The sequence below is a fragment of the Girardinichthys multiradiatus genome, chromosome X (assembly GCF_021462225.1).
Source record: "Girardinichthys multiradiatus isolate DD_20200921_A chromosome X, DD_fGirMul_XY1, whole genome shotgun sequence".
Taxonomy (NCBI): Eukaryota; Metazoa; Chordata; class Actinopteri; order Cyprinodontiformes; family Goodeidae; genus Girardinichthys; species Girardinichthys multiradiatus.
In genome coordinates, this window is record NC_061817.1 from 32,094,076 (window position 1) to 32,115,786 (window position 21,711).

The 21,711-nt window shown below is 41.0% G+C and overlaps 1 protein-coding gene across 1 annotated transcript in view; it reads left to right on the plus strand.

The window, feature by feature from the left end:
* Positions 1–21,711, plus strand: part of LOC124862973 (LIM and SH3 domain protein 1-like) — a 41,825-nt gene that overhangs the window by 2,178 nt on the left and 17,936 nt on the right. Inside the window, exon 2 of the mRNA XM_047357193.1 lies at positions 14,586–14,680. Coding sequence (XP_047213149.1) covers positions 14,586–14,680 — 95 coding nt within the window. The remainder of the gene's footprint in view (positions 1–14,585; positions 14,681–21,711) is intronic.

Consider the following 21,711-nt stretch of genomic DNA (forward strand, 5'->3'; position numbering starts at 1 on the left):
TCCATTACCGTAAAGCACCTTGTATGCGCGACGCTAATCTTTATGAGAGAGCTGGTGTCGGCTGGCGTGACCGCGTATTTCTGACTGTCGGCTAACTTAACCGCAGTTTTCTTCTGTACAGTTGATGTCTGCTCACTGAAGCGACGCTGCAAGCCCTGCAGTTCGAGCAGAAGTTCAAAGGTGCGGAGGATCAGCGTCTGCTGCTTTAGTCAGCGCTAACCAATAGGGAAACGTCTTACAGCGTTCGTCTTTAGGCCCCGCCCAGGATGTTCATGTTCCCAGGACTCAAAATTCTTTGAGTTCAACCAAAAACAGAGAGCGCCAAAACCAAAAAAGCGAGACTCGTAACCAAAGATTTTTGACATGCGCAAATAAGTTTGTTTTGCAAATAACTTTTTTCTCTTGACAAAAGTCATCAATATGTTTATTGGCAGATGTAAGATGGGCCTTTGCAGTGGTTTTGACCTTGGAACTCTCCCATGGGTGCCCAGACGATCTTTTATAATTGAACCATGAACCTTGTCCTTAACTGAGGCAACTGAGGTCTGCAGGGCTCTAGATGTTGTTCTGGGTTCTTTAGTGTCCCCTGGATGAGTCGGTGGTCTGGTCTTGGTGTAATTTTGGTTGGCTGGCCACTACTTGGAAGGTTTACCACAGTTCCACCTTTCCTTAATTTGTGGATAATGGCTCTCACTGTGGTTTAACTAGGGTCCAAACATCTTAGAAATGGCTTTGTAGCCCTTTCAAGACTGATGGATGTGATTGCCTTTGTTTCTCATCTGTTGCTGAATTTGTTTTAGCTCAGGGCATGATGTTTTGCCTTTTGAGATTTTTCAGCCTACTTCATGTTGTCAGAAAAATTCTAATTAAATGATTTCATGATTCTACAGGTCTATCAGTAATCATGCCTGGGTCTGGCTAGCAAAATGGATCTTATCCTTCTAAAAAATGGGGTTAACCACAGTTAATTAACATTTATTTGATCTGAAGCATTAGGGTGTGACAAATGAATAAAAAAAGGGGAAATCTGTCCGGGAGCAAGCACGTTTTTTTTTTTTTTCCTGCATTATAGCTCATTTTAGTAGATGGAGTTGATAATTTGTGCAATGGATGCCTCAAAGGCTATAGAAAATCAATTGCTGTTGAGATCTGCTTATCTGTCAGGGTTGATAGACGAGGAAGGTGGGGAAAGAGCTCACAAAGTACTTTATCTAAAGTAACATCATCCCCAGCCTGGATGCATTACTCTTTCCAGAATGTACATGAAATGTATTTTCCCATTGTGTTCTCTGCTGGAATTGATTTACCCCCGAAACCCTCCATATCTACAAGCAACCCCATATTACGAGGCAGATTAGACATCTTCACAGAGGGAATGTTGGTTTGTTACAAAGCTGGTATTGATAGGAATCAAATTGCCACAAGTGCAGCCTGAATGCTCGCTGGAATCCACCCCGAAGCAGAGTGCATTCCAGCAGACACTCCCATGTAACGCTTCGTTCAAGGCGTGCAGTGCCAACTCTCTTCTCTGAATCCAGCAAAGCCAGCTAGCTTGCCATATGTTGACATTTTCTGCCATTCTGTATCAGTTTTCACCCCCTTCAGACCTACAAAAACAGCCTCCTCTCTTTTCTCAGAGCTACACACATTTCCATCTCCGTTTGTTTAAAGCAGTCAAGGCTGAACTGAGTATTTTTCCATCTGCCCAGCTTAGGTGTTCAGAGGGAGCAGCTCAAGGTTCTGCCATTACTGCTTTAGTTCTGGCTCCACTGTCAACCGTTGTCACCTGACGGTCCCCTCCTGTAACGGCAACAGAGGCTGAACCACAAGGCTTGTTTGTCAGTGCTGTGTTCCTGTACAAGCAGCCGGGCCGGGCCTGGCCGTAGGAACGCGTAGCTGAGAGCACGTAGGGACAGGAAGTGAACTTTGGTCCAGGCTCTTCTTTACAACTGTTTTGCCTTCAGTTAACTTTCATTTAGGCCTTAACAGACCAGCTTGTTACATAAAGTTATTAAAAGCACATTTAGCTCATTGATCCAGAGCATGCCTGTCAGTTCTGTGGAGTCATTTCACATAAAGGCTTTGAAGTCCAGCCAGAGAGATTCAACAAGGAAGGCACATTTCAGCTAAAGTGCTGTGTGTGAGCAAAATGTGTTTTCTGCATTTAAACTGGACTGATGGATTTTTAAAATAAAAACTCTGCATAGCGTGGTCAGGTGGAAAGACTTTCTTCCACTCTGTTGGTGCGCTGAACTATTATTACTGCATACTGTCTGCATTTTGCCAGACTGCCATGCAGGTTACACGACTCTGTTCTAGTTTTTTTTTTTTTTTTAGTATTCTAATTTGATATGTGGGCCATTGTGTGTTAGATTACCTCCTCCTGGGGTGGTTAACCTGTTGTGTGTTCAGAGGTCTATAAATAGTTTGTGAAACAGACAGCTTTCATTGTTCATGTAGATCTAGAAAAATAGATGTTGAATCTGTCTGTAGGCTTCTGAATATAGGTGTCCATGTATTTGAATTAATGTTGCAATGCTTGCTAGATCTTATTTTCATCACTGCTAGCTTTTACACAACCATTTATCACTTGCTTAACAGGTTTAGGTGGTGAACCAAAGCCTCAAGATCACTGGTTTATTTGTTTGTTTTTATTTTTGAGGAAATAATTTGCACTTTCCAGTAAACATGCATGTGATGGTGAGCAGGAAGCAACGAATGTGTTTCTGTGTGGGTTTTGCCATCGTCCTCGTTTTCTAGATATTGACGTTCACTGAATGAATCTTCAGAAGCAGTTTGGCCATTTGCTTTTGTTTGTTTTGCTCCATACTAAAACTCTTGACACTCATTTAACATTTTTGCTATTTAGGCAGTCATTTTTCTGGCAATATTTTAACAAATTTTAACTGATAGATTTGCAGGTTTTTGTGTATTTCTTTTAAACTTTTTAAGACTTTTTTTTTTTTTTTTTGCTGATTTTCAATCCATATTTCTATTTTTATGCAGGAAGTTATTTAAATAGGGATTTATTTTTTACACCAGGTATTTCCAGGCTTTGAACTATACAGTCATAAACAAGCCACTAAGAGTAAAAGGGTAATACAGTGTAATCTTCACACATAACAGATAACATAAAAACCAGTTTTAAAATGCTGTCTTCAGACTCTTTTATTGCAGCCTATATTCCCATTGGTCCCTGGCTCTCAGTTCACTTCTTCTACTATTCATCCACTCATTTAGTACTGATGTACTTAACTATTGCATTAGATTTTAGTCATCAAGTATTTTCATGAGTTATGACGATAAATTATCACAAAAATTGTATAATTTAGTCAAAAGTCAGAAATAGCAAAATGACCAGCAACTGTTCCTGTTTGGTTACATAATGCCAAACTTTAAATTGTTTTAAAGGCAGAAAATAATATTTTCTCACTAACCAGGTTACTACGATGAGCCCTGTGGATCGTTTGAGTAGTAAGCAGATCTTTAGAGTCACTGTTATGTTTTCTAGTTTTGTCGATGTAACTGCAGACATCGTCTATGTAACGGGATAATAGTAACAATGATTTTTGCAAAAATGTATAATTATTTACAGAGTAACAATGTGTGGACACAACACCAGTTCTTTCCTTGAGTTATGTGCATTTCTGTTCTTTAATTTCTTGAAGCACTTCCTTGAAGCCTGGAGTATGACTATAGAAGACCATTTAAAATATAGGAAATGCTAAGTCTCTCCATGCTAAATATAAAGTAATACTAAGGGGTTCAGGGCTTAACGTAATACTCTATCCTGTTATGGCTAACCTGCGGCCATTTTTAGATTATTTCTAAGGTGGTTGCTTTATGTTGCTGCTGTAAGATTTCCAAGCGTCTGCTGTGCTGCTTCTGCTCAATCACAGGAAACTGCAGCAAGGAAGGGTTAAAAGTCATACCATATTCAGCCCCATGGAGCATAGATCTGTATGAAGGAGAATGTAGTCACATCCCAGTCTTGTATTATGCAAAATAATGTTTTATTGATTTCAGAAAGCAATTATTTGTTTGTTCAAAGAAAATCACATATTTATCTTTAACTGCCAGCAAATTTCCTTGTTCTGCTGGGCCTAAATCTGGAACTCTTATGAACATTTCAGGTTTACAGAAACGTTTCCGATATTTAGTCAGGTTACGCTGAGAGCTGAGTCTTGTCGCCCCATGGGTCAAAGGTGAGGCGTCTGTAGCACCCACCAGTCACCTTCCCCTGGTGTCTCACATCACATTCAGAACCTCCTCAGCCATTGACTCTACCGCGAGCGGTCAGGTGTATACAACCAGGAAAAATGGAACCACTTTACATGTTTTTTTTTTCGCTGTTTAGTTTATACCAGTGCAAATATGGGATCCCATTGCAGAGACACTTATAGCCATGATGGTAACATTATCTTGTGCTTAATTTACAGTCTGATAAAGAGCTGTTGTGGCATTTCACTTTAATTATGTTCCTCTTCTTTCTGCTCGGGTGTATTTTGGACCTCCTTAATTAAGTGTGTGTGTGTGTACGGATGTAAACATCACTGCACTTTAAAATCTGGAAGGGTTGGAAAACACCTCATTTCTAGCTCAGCTAAGTTTGTGCAAATCCCAGTCTGCCTGCAGCTAAACAACAATGCCTTTGGCTGAAATAAATTGGCATTAGGCTTTAATTAACTTGCATATGACGGTATGTTTTTTATTTATTACCAATTTTAGTTGCTATCCAGATGTGGGAGTCTTTAGGCGTACTTGCTTGCACATTGCTGTCCGGTGCTCAAATTTAATTACCACACACATGGCGACGTAGGAAGTTCACACCACAAGATGGGCAGCACTTAACACCTGGAACCTCCTGCATCTCTCGATGAGATGTTCAGTGTATGATACGGTCTATTAATTGTAATTAATTAGTTCAGACAGCTATTATGCTTGTTCAAAGGTTTTATTTAAGACGTTATGTTTTACATGTCAAAAATGGGCTTCATAGATGTTACAGTAGGTCATAATGGCCTGAAAAGACAATATTTGTTTGTTCTACGCATTTTGTCCTGAAAAGTAGCATGAACTTTGGTTCCATCAGGGATGTTTGAAGAACAGTGTTGTTCTTCAAACATCCCATTAATTTTAATAACATTGTTGTATTTATAGTGTGAAGCTTGCAGCTAGGAGGTATAGTAACAAATTTGTATTTGCAGAAATGTATCATATCTCTTGTAAAAACTTGTATAAATCAGATATTACTGTATGTGGTATTAATACTTTATCAACACAAGTTACAGTGGTCTTTAAGAATATTATATTATTTTTGGTCATGTTAGAATAAAGCTTGATATTTTTTTTTTTGATGCTGTGAGTAAAGTAGTAAATTTAGCTACTATAAGACAAATAACTAAATGTATATTTAGCTTTAGGAATTTGATTTAGGAATCCAGTTTTAAGAGTTCTCTTCATGTTTTTTGACTGAAGACTAAAGTTTTATTGGTGGTCTGTATAACTAGGGCTTTTCCTCCTGAACTATTTGTACTTATTCCCATTGAGAAAGAACTGATGCTGACTGAGCATTTTCTCTTATCTGGAGACTTGGACCCTCATTGATACACATGCGTCTCTCACAGAGACATTTAACCTACATACAGTCCTGCACACATGCGTAATTGCATGGTTTATTCTCACTTATGCATAAGCGTGCATACACATTTGCCCTTGAGCTGCAGGCAGACAGAGATGTGAGGTTTTTTTTATGAGCATTTGATTTCTAGGGCCCCATCTCTGCAGTGTCCTCATTTTTCCAGCTGACTGTCAGATCCTGCCTTGGCACTAAAGAGCAAGGTTTTCTGGGAACTAGACAAGGCTAACAGCTGGATGGCCACTTTGACACACATTTGGGATGTCTTGTTTCCCAATCTCTGTTTGCCCCTCCTCTACTGTAACTCTTACACTGAACACATCATTAACGGACAATGCAAAGTGTCTGGGCTGTAGTTGAAACTAGTGCATGTTCATACATACAGGAAAATATGTCTCAAATGTTTTAGTTGGAAACACTTGGGATTGTATTTTATCAACCTGCCGTTTCAGTATAAACCCAGAAAGACAAACCACGCTCTGAGCTGCCTCTGTCCAACCACCAAGGAAGATGGTGATGTTTTTCACATATGGGCTTTAAAGAAACCTGCAACGGTGGAACCAAAGGAGTCTTGGTTTAGTTCTGTAGGTCCATATAGAGCATGATGCATAACGTTTCTGACAACTCCCATTCTTAAGGGTTAAACATATCCGTGACCTGTGACACCTGTGCAGTTTTGTTCTATTTTCAGGTATAACCACTGGGGAGCAACTAACGATTATTTCACTAATCAATTAATCTGACTATTTATTCAATTAATCTATTAATAATCGGATAGCAAAAGGGGCTCAATAGGAGATTTTGTTTACAGGAGAACCAGGTGAAGCTAAAACTGCCATCTGAGGAGTTCTGGATAGAGCATATTTACAGACAAAGGTTTTTCATCTTAAACGGGGTTCTCACCAGGAATTTTTATGATCATAACGGGGTGGCGGAGATTTTCTTCTGCAGACCCGTCATGATATGATGCCCTTCGAAGCTGACATGGTTTTAGAAAGGTTTACCGTTAGCGGTGGCATAGGGTGAAAGGAAGCGGGAGCAGACTCGGCTCGTGTGCCACAGCCGACATAAAAACCACATGGAGAGAGAGGCCAGATGTCAAAGGGCATAAAAATTGAGCATAGCGGCCTAATTTCAGCAATTCCTGTGCGGTGAAATGCGCTGGTGAGAACCCTGTTAAATGCAAAATGTATAAATCTTTTGTACAATTTTGGCCTAATTAATGCTTTGAGTGGGTAGTTCTTTCAGCAAATGGCATGTTTTAAAGTCTGTATTATCCAGTTAATGGTTATTAGATTTCTAATTTAGTTGACAATTATTTCAAAAATCAATTAATCTTTACAGCCCTAATAACAGCTGAAGAAATTTCACTTGACTGAAATGCCTAAGTTCAACCAATCAAAGCTGCATTAATGGCAGGGACTGGTGTGTGTTTGTGGGGCCTTGATCCAGCCCTGTCTGTTGTTTTCCTTCAAATCTGCGGGCCAGTGTGTCACACAAACCACCTGTAAGCATTGCATCCCACCCTCGTGATAGAAACATTGCTCCACCCATCAAAAGACTGAATACGGGGCTGAGACTACCTCACCTGGCAGCTCAGCGGATTAATGTGATGTTAATTGTTTTATGAAAAAAGTCAGACTAAATCCAGGGTCACACTGCACAATCAGCCGTTTTAGACTATCTCTTTTGTTGTAAATGATTAATAAGAAAATCTCTGGTTGTGATCTTTAGTCGGTTTGTGGTCAATCAGTATGACAGATGCACTGACCACCATTTTAGCCCTCGCACAACCAAAGACGACATGCAGCAATTATCAGAGCCAAAGTGTGACTCTTTTCCATTTTGTCCAGTTATGAGCTCTTCTACTGCTGTTTTTCCCCCATATCTTCCTCTCTCTTTGCAGCCTGTGACGCTAACAGTAACAGTCTGGAAAAATCTGGAAAAGCATGTAAAATAATTTTCCAGCTCTTGCAAGGAATGCAAAACCAAAAATAGAATAGGGAAAAATAGTTGTAATTCCAGACATCATTCCTTGTCCTATTGTCTAAAAGTTGGAAAAATCCATTCATATTTCCCAGTTTTAAAGCTTGACATAGGAAGAAAATGCTGCCATAAATTTATGTAGAAGGCAGCTATAAAAAGGTCAAGAACTCTGAACATTTGGAAAAGAATAGTGTTGACATGAAAACTGTGCTGGAACCCTGTGTAATAAAAGCTTTAACGCCAGTTACTTGCTGTCCAGTCATTGTGGGACTAATCTCTGTTGGACCTTTCTGATTTGATTCTGCTGCGCCAACTATTGTGCATACTGGCATCTTCCATCGTACGGTATGACAGGAGGTTATCTAAGGCTTGTTATATTATCAAGCTCACACAGTGTGACATGTTGAGGCTGCTTTGAATTGTTACCAAACTAGAAGTGACGTGAGCATGCTCACCTTTGCAGCTCCCAGGTTTTGCCCTAAAAGTAACAAACGAAGATACTAAAAAGGTAAAGTTGGTAACAACACAACATGAACAGTCTGGTAGTAGTACAATGTGGGGACTGTTGCCAATGCCGCCTCTACCAACCCTAGTGTCTCAGCTACTACCAAATAACACCAGCTATTTTGTTGTTGGCTGCAGAAGCAGTTGCAGCAGTTATCATTATTTGTTTTTTTTCTGAGGAACAAATACATGAGTCAATATAGTAGCAACAGTAAAGGTGGTGCACAGCTTTCATTAGGTGATGTTTTAGATGGCAGCAGAAGCACATTAAGATCGAGAACTGATAGAAGAAACTTTAAATCTACGTTCTTCTGGGCTTTGACACTTAGGTTTACTTGACAATAACTTTCACATTGGACCTTGATGTTTAAATTAAAGCTGGGAAATGGGATTAGACAAGGTTCAGTGTTCTGCATCCCTATAAATGTAAAAACTTGACAACAAAGATGACTCTTACACAGTTTCAGGTGGGATTTATCAACATATTTGTTCTGTGTTTAACTGCTGCAGATCTTGAGGAAGATGGGAACTTAAATCAGAGGTATGGTGGTGGTAATGGTATAACTGGTTCATTTCTGTGTCCTTACTTCAGGACACACCTCTGGAGAGATTTCTCCATGAATGACGGCTTTAGATTTGGTTCACTTTGTTTACCGGTGCCCATCTCCACAAAGACCAGAACCTTGTACACATTATTAAAAAGGGGAAACTTCAACTTTCTAAGGTTTCCGTGACGAATCTTTAGTTGCAGACAGCTAGAGGGTTTTTAAAATTCATTTGACTAAAGGTGGGTCATTTTGCAAGAGTGATCGCACCAGCCTTCATTTGGATTGTGAACTTGCATCAAAAGTCCAAACGTATTTACATCTGATAGCTCATTTATTCATTGATTGATTTAATCATAGACAAAATGTAGTCTGGCTGCAGTATCATGTTCCCTTAAAATTGAGGCTAAATATATTCTATATATTTATTTCTGTCTGTTTCTGAATCAGTTGCTCTTTGATCACTGCGAGTAAAAACCTTTAGGTGGTTGCTCATATTTGTTGGGTGCCTGTCTTGGCCATCGTGTTTGACTACCAAACTGACTACCATTTTGATTTGACATGAGCTGCTGGTGTTAATGCAAGCTTTTTTGGTACTTTTGCAGCACTTCCAAGTATGAAATGGAGCCATCTACCACGAGACGGTTCATACCGGCATCTCTTCTTTGTGCCAACCTTGTGGGCATCAGAACAGAAAAATACATTTTAGCAACGAGAAAAGCCTAAAATAATAACTTTGAGAAAATCCTTTTTTGGCTTATGCATTTTTTTTTGCTTTCGTTTTATGTCAAAATCAAAATGGAACAAACTCTAGGAACGGACCTGTTTTGTTAACTTCATATTGAAAATGGAAGCAGTTTATTCATCTTTATTCAGACGTGCCCTCTAATGATTTATTCATTTGAATTGTTGAGGGTTGGCTGTAACAACATTTACCTGTCATCAGTGTATCTACAGGTCCTTCTCAAAATATTAGCATATTGTGATAAAGTTCATTATTTTCCATAATGTCATGATGAAAATTTAACCTTCATATATTTTAGATTCATTGCACACTAACTGAAATATTTCAGGTCTTTTATTGTCTTAATACGGATGATTTTGGCATACAGCTCATGAAAACCCAAAATTCCTATCTCACAAAATTAGCATATTTCATCCGACCAATAAAAGAAAAGTGTTTTTAATACAAAAAACGTCAACCTTCAAACAATCATGTACAGTTATGCACTCAATACTTGGTCGGGAATCCTTTGGCAGAAATGACTGCTTCAATGCGGCGTGGCATGGAGGCAATCAGCCTGTGGCACTGCTGAGGTCTTATGGAGGCCCTGGATGCTTCGATAGCGGCCTTTAGCTCATCCAGAGTGTTGGGTCTTGAGTCTCTCAACGTTCTCTTTACAATATCCCACAGATTCTCTATGGGGTTCAGGTCAGGAGAGTTGGCAGGCCAATTGAGCACAGTGATACCATGGTCAGTAAACCATTTACCAGTGGTTTTGGCACTGTGAGCAGGTGCCAGGTCGTGCTGAAAAATGAAATCTTCATCTCCATAAAGCTTTTCAGCAGATGGAAGCATGAAGTGCTCCAAAATCTCCTGATAGCTAGCTGCATTGACCCTGCCCTTGATAAAACACAGTGGACCAACACCAGCAGCTGACACGGCACCCCAGACCATCACTGACTGCGGGTACTTGACACTGGACTTCTGGCATTTTGGCATTTCCTTCTCCCCAGTCTTCCTCCAGACTCTGGCACCTTGATTTCCGAATGAAATGCAGAATTTGCTTTCATCCGAAAAAAGTACTTTGGACCACTGAGCAACAGTCCAGTGCTGCTTCTCTGTAGCCCAGGTCAGGCGCTTCTGCCGCTGTTTCTGGTTCAAAAGTGGCTTGACCTGGGGAATGCGGCACCTGTAGCCCATTTCCTGCACACGCCTGAGCACAGTGGCTCTGGATGTTTCTACTCCAGACTCAGTCCACTGCTTCCCCAGGTCCCCCAAGGTCTGGAATCGGCCCTTCTCCACAATCTTCCTCAGGGTCCGGTCACCTCTTATTGTGCAGCGTTTTCTGCCACACTTTTTCCTTCCCACAGAGTTCCCACTGAGGTGCCTTGATACAGCACTCTGGGAACAGCCTATTGGTTCAGAAATTTCTTTCTGTGTCTTACCCTCTTGCTTGAGGGTGTCAATAGTGGCCTTCCGGACAGCAGTCAGGTCGGCAGTCTTACCCATGATTGGGGTTTTGAGTGATGAACCAGGCTGGGAGTTTTAAAGGCCTCAGGAATCTTTTGCAGGTGTTTAGAGTTAACTCGTTGATTCAGATGATTAGGTTCATAGCTCGTTTAGAGACCCTTTTAATGATATGCTAATTTTGTGAGATAGGAATTTTGGGTTTTCATGAGCTGTATGCCAAAATCATCTGTATTAAGACAATAAAAGACCTGAAATATTTCAGTTAGTGTGCAATGAATCTAAAAAATATGAATGTTAAATTTTCATCATTACATTATGGAAAATAATGAACTTTATCACAATATGCTAATATTTTGAGAAGGACCTGTATGTCAGTCCTGTCCTGCAGGAATGTGGAAAAGCTGGTTGGTTGAGTACAAATCTGCTCAAGTCAACTGTTGAGCATACTATGCCCTAATTTAGCTTTGGGTCAATAATTAACCTGGTTATCAAAAATGTCAAAGTCCATGCCTGCCTCCTTGACTCGAATGACAACAGTAAATGTTAATCTATTCCTCTCTTTAAATAATTTGGTCCAAATGTTTGTTTGTGTGTATTATTTCCATCATTCATTTATTGTTGATTTACTCATTGAAACAACAATGCAGATCCGATGTAGTTAGATCAAATGTAATTTGCCTGTAGTATCCTGTTGTTTCTAAAGGTATTTGTTTCAAATAACAATGCAGGCGTAAAGAGAGAGAGCCGTGTAAAGCGTGACATGACGTGTCCATCTGCAGCTCCCTCAGCCCCAGCTTGGTTGTAGTAGGATAAGTAGTTTGGACCTGAAGGCTCAGCTCAGTGTGTGGCTGTGGACCAGTTCTCCTGATCAGAGCCAAGGCCCTGTTTCCACTGGGAGCGTTTTCTCGTCTATGCCCTGGTTTGCAGCTACAAACATATGCATACACTTGCCATTTGTCATTGCATACCATCCAGGGTGTTCCTTACATCCAGACCCAAACAAAGTTGTTCTGATTATTCTGAAGCCATCAGATGCTCACTTTCCTCCTTGGTTTGTTATTCTATGCATACCTCCACCATAATCATTTTGAAGGTCTGCTAGCATCATTCGCAGAAACTAACACTGATCCTTCTGCTTGTATTCCTGTTATACAAGCGGCATTATAAATACATTTTAATACATGGAAGGTCACGTTGCAGTTTCATGTTTCTGTTGCCTTAGTTGCTGTTTTGATTAATTTTCTGTGCCTTTTTGTTGGCAAGATTGTCGTTTTGTGTGTGGGCAATAGAAAGTGATAAAGAGTGGGTGAAAGAATGAGACTGATGGCAGAGCGCTCCTAGGGCATGTTAATAAATACTCTTTCTTTTTGTCCCATTCTTTCTTTCTGTGTCTTCACGCTCCTCCCTCCCTCTCCTCGATGACAGCAGGATCATTGCTTCACTCTGGCGTTTCCTTTCTCCTACCCACCCTCTACTGGCTGCAGCCTTCCTCCTGCTTTGTCCAGCTCCTTACTTTCATGCACCCTTCCCTCCTTTTGGGTTTGTCCATTTCCTTCTCCTTCAGTCTCCCTTTGAGACCCCATATGACTCCTACGAAGATGGATGAGAAGATTTCGAAAGAGGATTAGAGGAAAAGATCAGCTGAGCAGCCGCATATGTTTTGATATACAGGTCCTTCTCAAAATATTAGCATATTGTGATAAAGTTCATTATTTTCCATAATGTCATGATGAAAATTTAACATTCATATATTTTAGATTCATTGCACGCTAACTGAAATATTTCAGGTCTTTTATTGTCTTAATACGGATGATTTTGGCATACAGCTCATGAAAACCCAAAATTCCTATCTCACAAAATTAGCATATTTCATCCGACCAATAAAAGAAAAGTGTTTTTAATACAAAAAACGTCAACCTTCAAATAATCATGTACAGTTATGCACTCAATACTTGGTCGGGAATCCTTTTGCAGAAATGACTGCTTCAATGCGGCGTGGCATGGAGGCAATCAACCTGTGGCACTGCTGAGGTCTTATGGAGGCCCAGGATGCTTCGATAGCGGCCTTTAGCTCATCCAGAGTGTTGGGTCTTGAGTCTCTCAACGTTCTCTTCACAATATCCCACAGATTCTCTATGGGGTTCAGGTCAGGAGAGTTGGCAGGCCAATTGAGCACAGTGATACCATGGTCAGTAAACTATTTACCAGTGGTTTTGGCACTGTGAGCAGGTGCCAGGTCGTGCTGGAAAATGAAATCTTCATCTCCATAAAGCTTTTCAGCAGATGGAAGCATGAAGTGCTCCAAAATCTCCTGATAGCTAGCTGCATTGACCCTGCCCTTGATAAAACACAGTGGACCAACACCAGCAGCTGACACGGCACCCCAGACCATCACTGACTGCGGGTACTTGACACTGGACTTCTGGCATTTTGGCATTTCCTTCTCCCCAGTCTTCCTCCAGACTCTGGCACCTTGATTTCCGAATGACATGCAGAATTTTCTTTCATCCGAAAAAAGTACTTTGGACCACTGAGCCACAGTCCAGTGCTGCTTCTCTGTAGCCCAGGTCAGGCGCTTCTGCCGCTGTTTCTGGTTCAAAAGTGGCTTGACCTGGGGAATGCGGCACCTGTAGCCCATTTCCTGCACACGCCTGTGCACGGTGGCTCTGGATGTTTCTACTCCAGACTCAGTCCACTGCTTCCGCAGGTCCTCCAAGGTCTGGAATCGGCCCTTCTCCACAATCTTCCTCAGGGTCCGGTCACCTCTTCTCGTTGTGCAGCGTTTTCTGCCACACTTTTTCCTTCCCACAGACTTCCCACTGAGGTGCCTTGATACAGCACTCTGGGAACAGCCTATTCGTTCAGAAATTTCTTTCTGTGTCTTACCCTCTTGCTTGAGGGTGTCAATAGTGGCCTTCTGGACAGCAGTCAGGTCAGCAGTCTTACCCATGATTGGGGTTTTGAGTGATGAACCAGGCTGGGAGTTTTAAAGGCCTCAGGAATCTTTTGCAGGTGTTTAGAGTTAACTCGTTGATTCAGATGATTAGGTTCATAGCTCGTTTAGAGACCCTTTTAATGATATGCTAATTTTGTGAGATAGGAATTTTGGGTTTTCATGAGCTGTATGCCAAAATCATCCGTATTAAGACAATAAAAGACCTGAAATATTTCAGTTAGTGTGCAATGAATCTAAAATATATGAATGTTAAATTTTCATCATGACATTATGGAAAATAATTAACTTTATCACAATATGCTAATATTTTGAGAAGGACCTGTAATTCCGATGGCGTTTGAAGTGGTAGTTGAAAAACAAGGGTGTGAAAATGCAGAGGCCTGGGATTTTGATGTGATAACTGTGATATGTTCTCACCAGATACAGTTTAGCTGCTCAGTCCTTCTCACACCACAGCAGCTAGCTTGATGTTGCTACCAAAGAGGAAGTTTTTTTTTTTTTTTTTTTTTTTTTTTTTGGTTGTAATTTTTCAATGCCAGCGTGCACAAGCTACATTGCATCACTTTAGTGTGACACAGTGCAAACCACTCATTTTCCCGTTTGCATCCAAATCCTGTCTTTGTGAAACATTGGGCAATAGACTTCTTACTCACTGATTTAGCCTATGTTTAAATGGTTTAAGACTTGATCTCCTTTTGCCTAAGATGAAAGAAACAGATCTTCTCCTTCCTTAACCTGTTGTGTCCTCTGTTTTTCTGACAGTACTGGCATAAAGGATGCTTCAGCTGCGAGGTCTGCAAAATGACTCTAAACATGAAGAATTACAAAGGCTTCGAGAAGAGACCATACTGCAATGCGTAAGTTATAGCTATATCATCTTCTGTGGATCTCAACGACAATGTCACATGCTTTACATTCCAGGGATTCAGCTCGAGGACAGCATTTGATTTGCCCTGAAATTGGACTCTAAATGTTTGTGTGGGTGTGCATGTTGCAACCCCAGCTACGGCCTCTTGCTTCCTCCTCTACTATTTATTTGTCTCTTCCAGCTCCCCCCCCCCCCCCCCCCCCCCCCCCTCCCCTCAAAGTAAAGGCCTATGGGTGCTGTGGGAAAGTGCTTCCCTTCCTCCCTCTTCTCAGTGGGGAAGAGGGGGTATCAACAAAGGAAATTCCTGAAGTTCCTCTACAGTGACAGAGGTGGACTTGCATGTTCCGTCATGCTTCAGTACATGCTGAAGGCCCATCAGCGATCCATGGAATCCCCCTGCCCTCTCATATTACGTATAATGACTTCCTCCTCCTCTCGAGCCCGTTTGTGAGAGCTGGAGAGTGTGTGCATGTTCCGAGAGGGAGCACAGGAAAGAGGCGTTGCTTCATGTCCTGACAAGCTCATTTACTGAGCTGCCATTTTATTCAGTGAGAAATGAATAAAGAAGTGGTCTTCACAATGTCAGTTTGATCCCAATTAGAGGTCCATGTTCAAGTGCTAGCTTGGGGTCGGCTGTTGGATGTATGGTTTCTCTCCTGTCATGAATAATTCGAGAAATAAACATGAGGAATGAGGTTTTTTCCCCATACTTGTACATGACCAAACATCAGCTACCCTTTTGACATCTTGTGTACAGTGAAATTCAAACATTTGTACCAAATGAACCTTTTCACAACATAAAAGCTGAATGTGTTTCGTTCTCATTTTCTGTGACAGACCAACAAAAAACAACTGTGAACTAAAAAAGAAAATTTTGCTCTTATTTACTCATTTACTTGACTGTTTATGGGGTAGATCCCTGCACCTTCAAGCTGGTAGGAGAATATCTCTCATTTCTCGCTGTCTTTCTGCCATCTTCTCTGCTTAAGACACTCTTAGGCCCCCTAAAAGTCCTCCTCTCTACCTAAACATTGATGATCACAGATGATCACCTTCCAATTGGCCAACTAGGCAGGGTTTTTAAACTATGCATCATTTTCCCTCAACTTAACAATTCTACTTTTTGTTGTCACATAAAATCCCAGCTTGCAACTGTAACAAAATAAAAAGAGGTTTTTTTGTTTTTTTTTTGGCTAAATTTGTTTTGTCTATACAGCAGAACTGGATGACTGAATCAATTACCTGTCAGTGGCTGGTTTCATAGGAGTTTGGCTCTTGAATGGTTTAATCCCTCAGAGGGAAAGATAGAAGTGGGAGTGTGTGTTATCTGAATACTTGAAAGTCTTCATAAACACAGAAAACATCCAGGTTTAACAAATACATTTGTCTGTTTCCGGTTTAAATGTTTTACAGACTATTTTATGAAGGCTTAAAGTTTGTGGTTGCAGGCAATTTGACCTTTGATAAGCAGTCCCTGCAGAACTTGATCTAGATGTTGTCCTCAGTTTGATGCATGCTCTTCTGTGCTGAAGTTACATTTTCACAACGGGAAGCGCTATTGACATACCACACATTCAGATGTACAAAGCGTATTGTTGGAAAAAGAAGCTAAAAGCTGCTTGGGAGAAAAGAGTCTGAAGCACAAGCTTTCAATAGCACATACACAGATCCTTGCTATAAATGCCTTCTGTATTTTCACACAATCTTGCTCCATCCATTTCCAGGGTTGTCTCCAAGGTAGAGGACTCTGTTGTTTTCCCAGGAACTCATTTTGTATGCATTTGCATATTGCCCTGCCGAACTAGATTAGAAGTTGTCAGGGTTGGTGTACATGAGAAAATATTCAAGTAGGAAACTATTAGGTGTAATTTAGACTGGCTTCAAAACTTCTAGTATTCTGAGACCCTGAGCTGGCATGCAATACACACATCAGATACCTGAGGTAGGTAAGCAGAATTCAGGCATAAAATTTTTTACGCTATGTTGGCATATCCTTGGTATCTCTACTTTTGTGTCAAGTGTCAAATGTTGCATTTTCATTATTTGCCTCAAATAAGTCAATTTAAGTGTCATACCCATGATGCACTCACACTGACTTACTGCTGTCTCATGATCTATTTGGCATGATCGACTTGAAGCTGTATCTATAACCTTAAATTGCTTTATAATAGTATTTAAAAGGGATCCTACTGGATTTACTAAAATCCTTTGTTTTTTCTATTGAAAAAAATGAACCTGTGCTTTATTTTACACTTAAGTGTTAAATTCCAGCAGCTGTCTATTACTCTAAACTTGGTTTTCCAAAGTTAAAAGATATTGTGATTCATTTTGTCTGTCCTTCCTTGCCTGATATCTCACAGCAAGTCAGCAGGCCCTTTAGAGTGTGCTTATTATGCCTCTCTCTGTTTGTTTAATATAAGCCTTGTGAGAGTAAATATCATCAGTAGAGGAGGCAGCAGCCCTAGGAAATGAATGCAGGTTACGTTTCCGTCCCGTTTGTCTGTGGGATATCTACTTTATCGTTACTCTATTATGTTTGACCTTGGTAATTGATATAAGGGCTGTTTGTTTTTACTGTATTTCCACTCTCTTCCCTGAGAGTCTTGTTGTGCCCCTGCCTTGGAATGAAAGAATGACTGAACTACTCAAACAAAATAGACTAGTAGAAACGTTGAATCCCAGAATGCACAGCGTTGACCCATTTTCAGGAAAGCTCCTAGGATGGAGGAGACACACCGGGTATCATTGTGATTTCGGAGACCTACAAATCTCCATGCGCAGCCCTGTTTGCTCTCATATCCACGGTTCTTCCACAGCAGCATAAGGGGAGACGCACATGAGCATCTGAATGCCACCTCATCTCCAAAAATAAGTCTACTTCCTTAGATTCAAAAAGGTTAGGTGTGGTCTGTTTTCGCATCCGACGACTATCCAGGCAGAAAATAAGACTAGCCATTTTAAACCTTTCTTTTTGTGCTTCTTCAGTAAAAGAATCTGAGCCCTAGATTCCCTAAGAAGAGACATGTCTCTAATCATGACAACGAATCGTTTTTCCCCTACTGCCTGAAAAAGACTGCATTGAAACCACAGCTCTGCACGCCTGACTGGTACATTCCGAGCAGATACTCTGCCCAGCACCACAAGCTGCCAGCGTGTGTCAATCCAAGCAGACGCTAGGCCAAAAGCAACCGCCACATCTCCTCTTTTCATTGCCCACTGTGTAACTCGTTGCCCTTTGGACCTCCTGTTCATCAGAATGGTTCACGTAAGAGGTCGTGTCTGAGCAGATAAATTAATTTTGGATAAAACAATGTAACTACTGTTTATTTTGTTGAGTGGAACTCAATTCAAAATTCATCCACTTTAAGGGCCAATTCAACATAAAATTAAGAATCAATTGGCTTAAAGGTGATTGATTTATTATTTGGCAAATCATACTTTTAAATACTATTTTATTAAAATATTTTATTTTCCGTCTTGATTTGCATGGTGAGCTGGTTGCTTGAACACAAAGTGCTGTTCCTAATTCGTTTTAAGACTAATTTGACCTCATTCAGAATAAGTTAAAACAAACCTTCGTTCCTAAACATAAATATTTACTCGGAACTGTGATTCCATTGCATCTGTTTGTTGGTTATGGTTTATTCTTTTGTTCCCTTTTCATAGTTTTAGTTCTCCCTATTCTTTTAGATTTAATTAGTAGTGTGTTGAATGTCATTTGCCTACCAAAATAGTTTGTTTATCGAAACATTTTAACTTGAAGTTAAATTATTTTTGTTAATAAATTCTTAGATATTGGAAAGTCGCTTGCGTTTATTATATACACTGCTAAAAAGAATAAAGGGAACATTCAAATAACACATCCTAGATCTGAATGAATGAAATATTCTCATTGAATACTTTGTTCTGTACAAAGTTGAATGTGCTGAAAACAAAGTCACAAAAATCATCAATGGAAATCAAATTTATTAACCAATGGAGGCCTGGATTTGGAGTCACACACAAAATTAAAGTGGAAAAACACACTACAGGCTGATCCAACTTTGATGTTATGTCCTTAAAACAAGTCAAACTGAGGCTCAGTATTGTGTATGACCTCCATACATCGCCTGGACATGCTCCTGATGAGACGGCGGATGGTCTCCTGAGGGATCTCCTCCCAGACCTGGACTAAAGCATCCGCCAACTCCTGGACAGTCTGTGGTGCAACGTGACGTTGGTGGATGGAGCGAGACATGATGTCCCAGATGTGCTCAATCGGATTCAGGTCTGGGGAACGGGCGGACCAGTCCATAGCTTCAATGTCTTCATCTTGCAGGAACTGCTGACACACTCCAGCTGCATGAGGTCTAGCATTGTCCTGCATTAGGAGGAACCCAGAACCAACCGCACCAGCATATGGTCTCACAAGGGGTCTGAGGATCTCATCTCTGTACCTAATGGCAGTCAGGCTACCTCTGGCGAGCTCATGGAGGGCCTTGTGGCCCTTCAAAGAAATGCCACACCACACCATTACTGACCCACTGCCAAACGGGTCACGCTGAAGGATGTTGCAGGCAGCAGATCGCTCTCTACGGTGTCTCCAGACTCTGTCACGTCTGTCACATGTGCTCAGTGTGAACCTGCTTTCATCTGTGAAGAGCACAGGGCGCCAGTGATGAATTTGCCAATCCTGGTGTTTTCTGGCTAATGCCAAGCGTCCTGCACGGTGTTGGGCTGTGAGCACAACCTTCCATTTGTGGACGTCGGGCCCTCATACCATCCTCATGGAGTCGGTTTCTAACAGTTTGTGCAGACACATGCACATTTGTGGCCTGCTGGAGGTCATTTTGCAGGGCTCTGGCAGTGCTCCTCCTGTTCCTCCTTGCACAAAGGCGGAGGTAGCGGTCCTGCTGCTGGGTTGTTGCCCTCCTACGGCCTCCTCCACGTCTCCTGGTGTACTGGCTTGTCTCCTGGTAGCGCCTCCAGGCTCTGGACACTACGCTGACAGACACAGCAAACCTTCTTGCCACAGCTCGTATTGATGTGCCATCCTGGATGAGCTGCACTACCTGAACCACTTGTGTGGGTTGTAGAGTCAGTCTCATGCTACTACAAGTGTGAAAGCACCAGCAACATTCAAATGTGACCAAAATATCAGCCAGAAAGCATAGGTACTGAGAAGTGGTCTGTGGTCCCCACCTGCAGAACCACTCCTTTATTGAGTGTCTTGCTAATCACCAAAGATTTCCCCCTGTTGTCTATTCCATTTGAACAGCTGTGAAATTGATTGATCAGTGTTGCTTCCTAAGTGGACAGTTTGATTTCACAGAAGTTTGATTTACAAGTTGTTTGGCTAGTATTAAGTATTAAAACTTTATTATGTAGAGAGCTCAAACAGTCCAGTTTCTGCTGGACTGTTTGAGCTGATGGTTGGAAACTACTTCAGTGACTAAGAGTTTATATCAAGATGAGCATAATTTTGGTCTAATGAAAACGCGTCAGTTATGTTGATTTATTCTTGTTGATTACATTGTCCTCATATTTTCCTACATGTTGCAGCATCTTCAGTTATTTGTGGTCAGTTATTTATAATCAGCTCCTTATAGTGTGGTGCAACACAAGTCTTTCTTGGTGGATACTTTCTATTTTCATTGGAAACCTACTACCAGACATGTCCAGTCTGTGAATTATGAAGCAGACTCTTATTTAAGATTCATAAAACATCCTGCTCTGCCTGTCATTTAGAGCAGGTATTCATTTATCCAATGCTGTCTCTGATAATACCAGTTCCACATTTCCTCTTCTGTTGCTTCCCAGTCATTCTTCAACCCTGTTGAATTTTATGGATCTGTGTAGATTAGATGTTGCTGCTAAACCATGGTTACCAACCTTTTCAGGTCTGAGTCGAGCTGACCACATCATCTCCTGTTCCTTCTCTGCAAAGAGTCCTCTCCTCCTGGACAGTAGCCTGCTCGTGTATGTGGTTACACATGCATGAACCCTTCTCCTCCCCCATTCTTACCTCCCCTCTGTTTTTAACACTTCTCTTTGTGCTTGCACCACAGTTTCCTGTGTGCGGCTTTCTCATCTAGTGTAGGGTCCAACAGATAGAGGAGTAGTCTTGTAACTTGGTTATGCTGTCAAATAGATGTGAAAACACAAAAATAAGGGTTCACACTGACATGCTACAAGATCTCATCTTATGTTGGAGCTTTAACTGCAACAAGGATGTTTTACACTTGCATAGCAATTTACTATGTTCATCAGCAGGCTCTAAAGACGTGTCAAAAGTGAGAGGAACGCAGATGTTAATTGAGTTCAACTACACGCACTACTTCTGACGAGCACTGTGATGCGTTTTTTTACATCAATTTTTAACCGCAAGCTTTAATATATATTAGATTCTGTGTTGAACCAACACAAAGTAGGACATAATTGTGAAAAGGAAGGAAAGGAATGCATGGTTTTAACATTTTTACGAAGTTTGGGTTCATTTATGGTTCGCAGAATCCAGTTGCCTTTAGATGTCCCCTGATTGGTAAATACAGTTCTCCTCCATGTAATTTATTCTCAGGATAAATCCGCTGTTCAGTAAAAGCTTTAGAAATTGTATTAGGGATCATCAGTGAACAAACGGCATCAGGAAAACCAGAACCACACACGAGAGGTCAGGGATAACGTTCTGGAGAACATCATAGTAGGGTTAGGATGTAATTTTCTAATAATTAGAAATCTTAGAATACTGTTGAGTCCATCATTTGAAAATGGACAGAGTGTGGCATAACTGCAAACCTAACGAGATGAAGCCCTCCTCGTCAACCAGGGTCAGCCACCTTAATAATCCAGAGTGTTTTTGCTCATTTCATGTCGATATTTGTTACTTTTCTCAAGAGCCAAATGCGCCTCTAGAGCCATAGGTTGTCGGCCTCTGTCCTAAACTGACAAGCCAACCCGTAAGAACAAACCACAGCAACTCTGGAGGAACTGCAGAGATCCACAGCTCAGGTCGATGAATCTGTCAGCTATAGACACATCTGG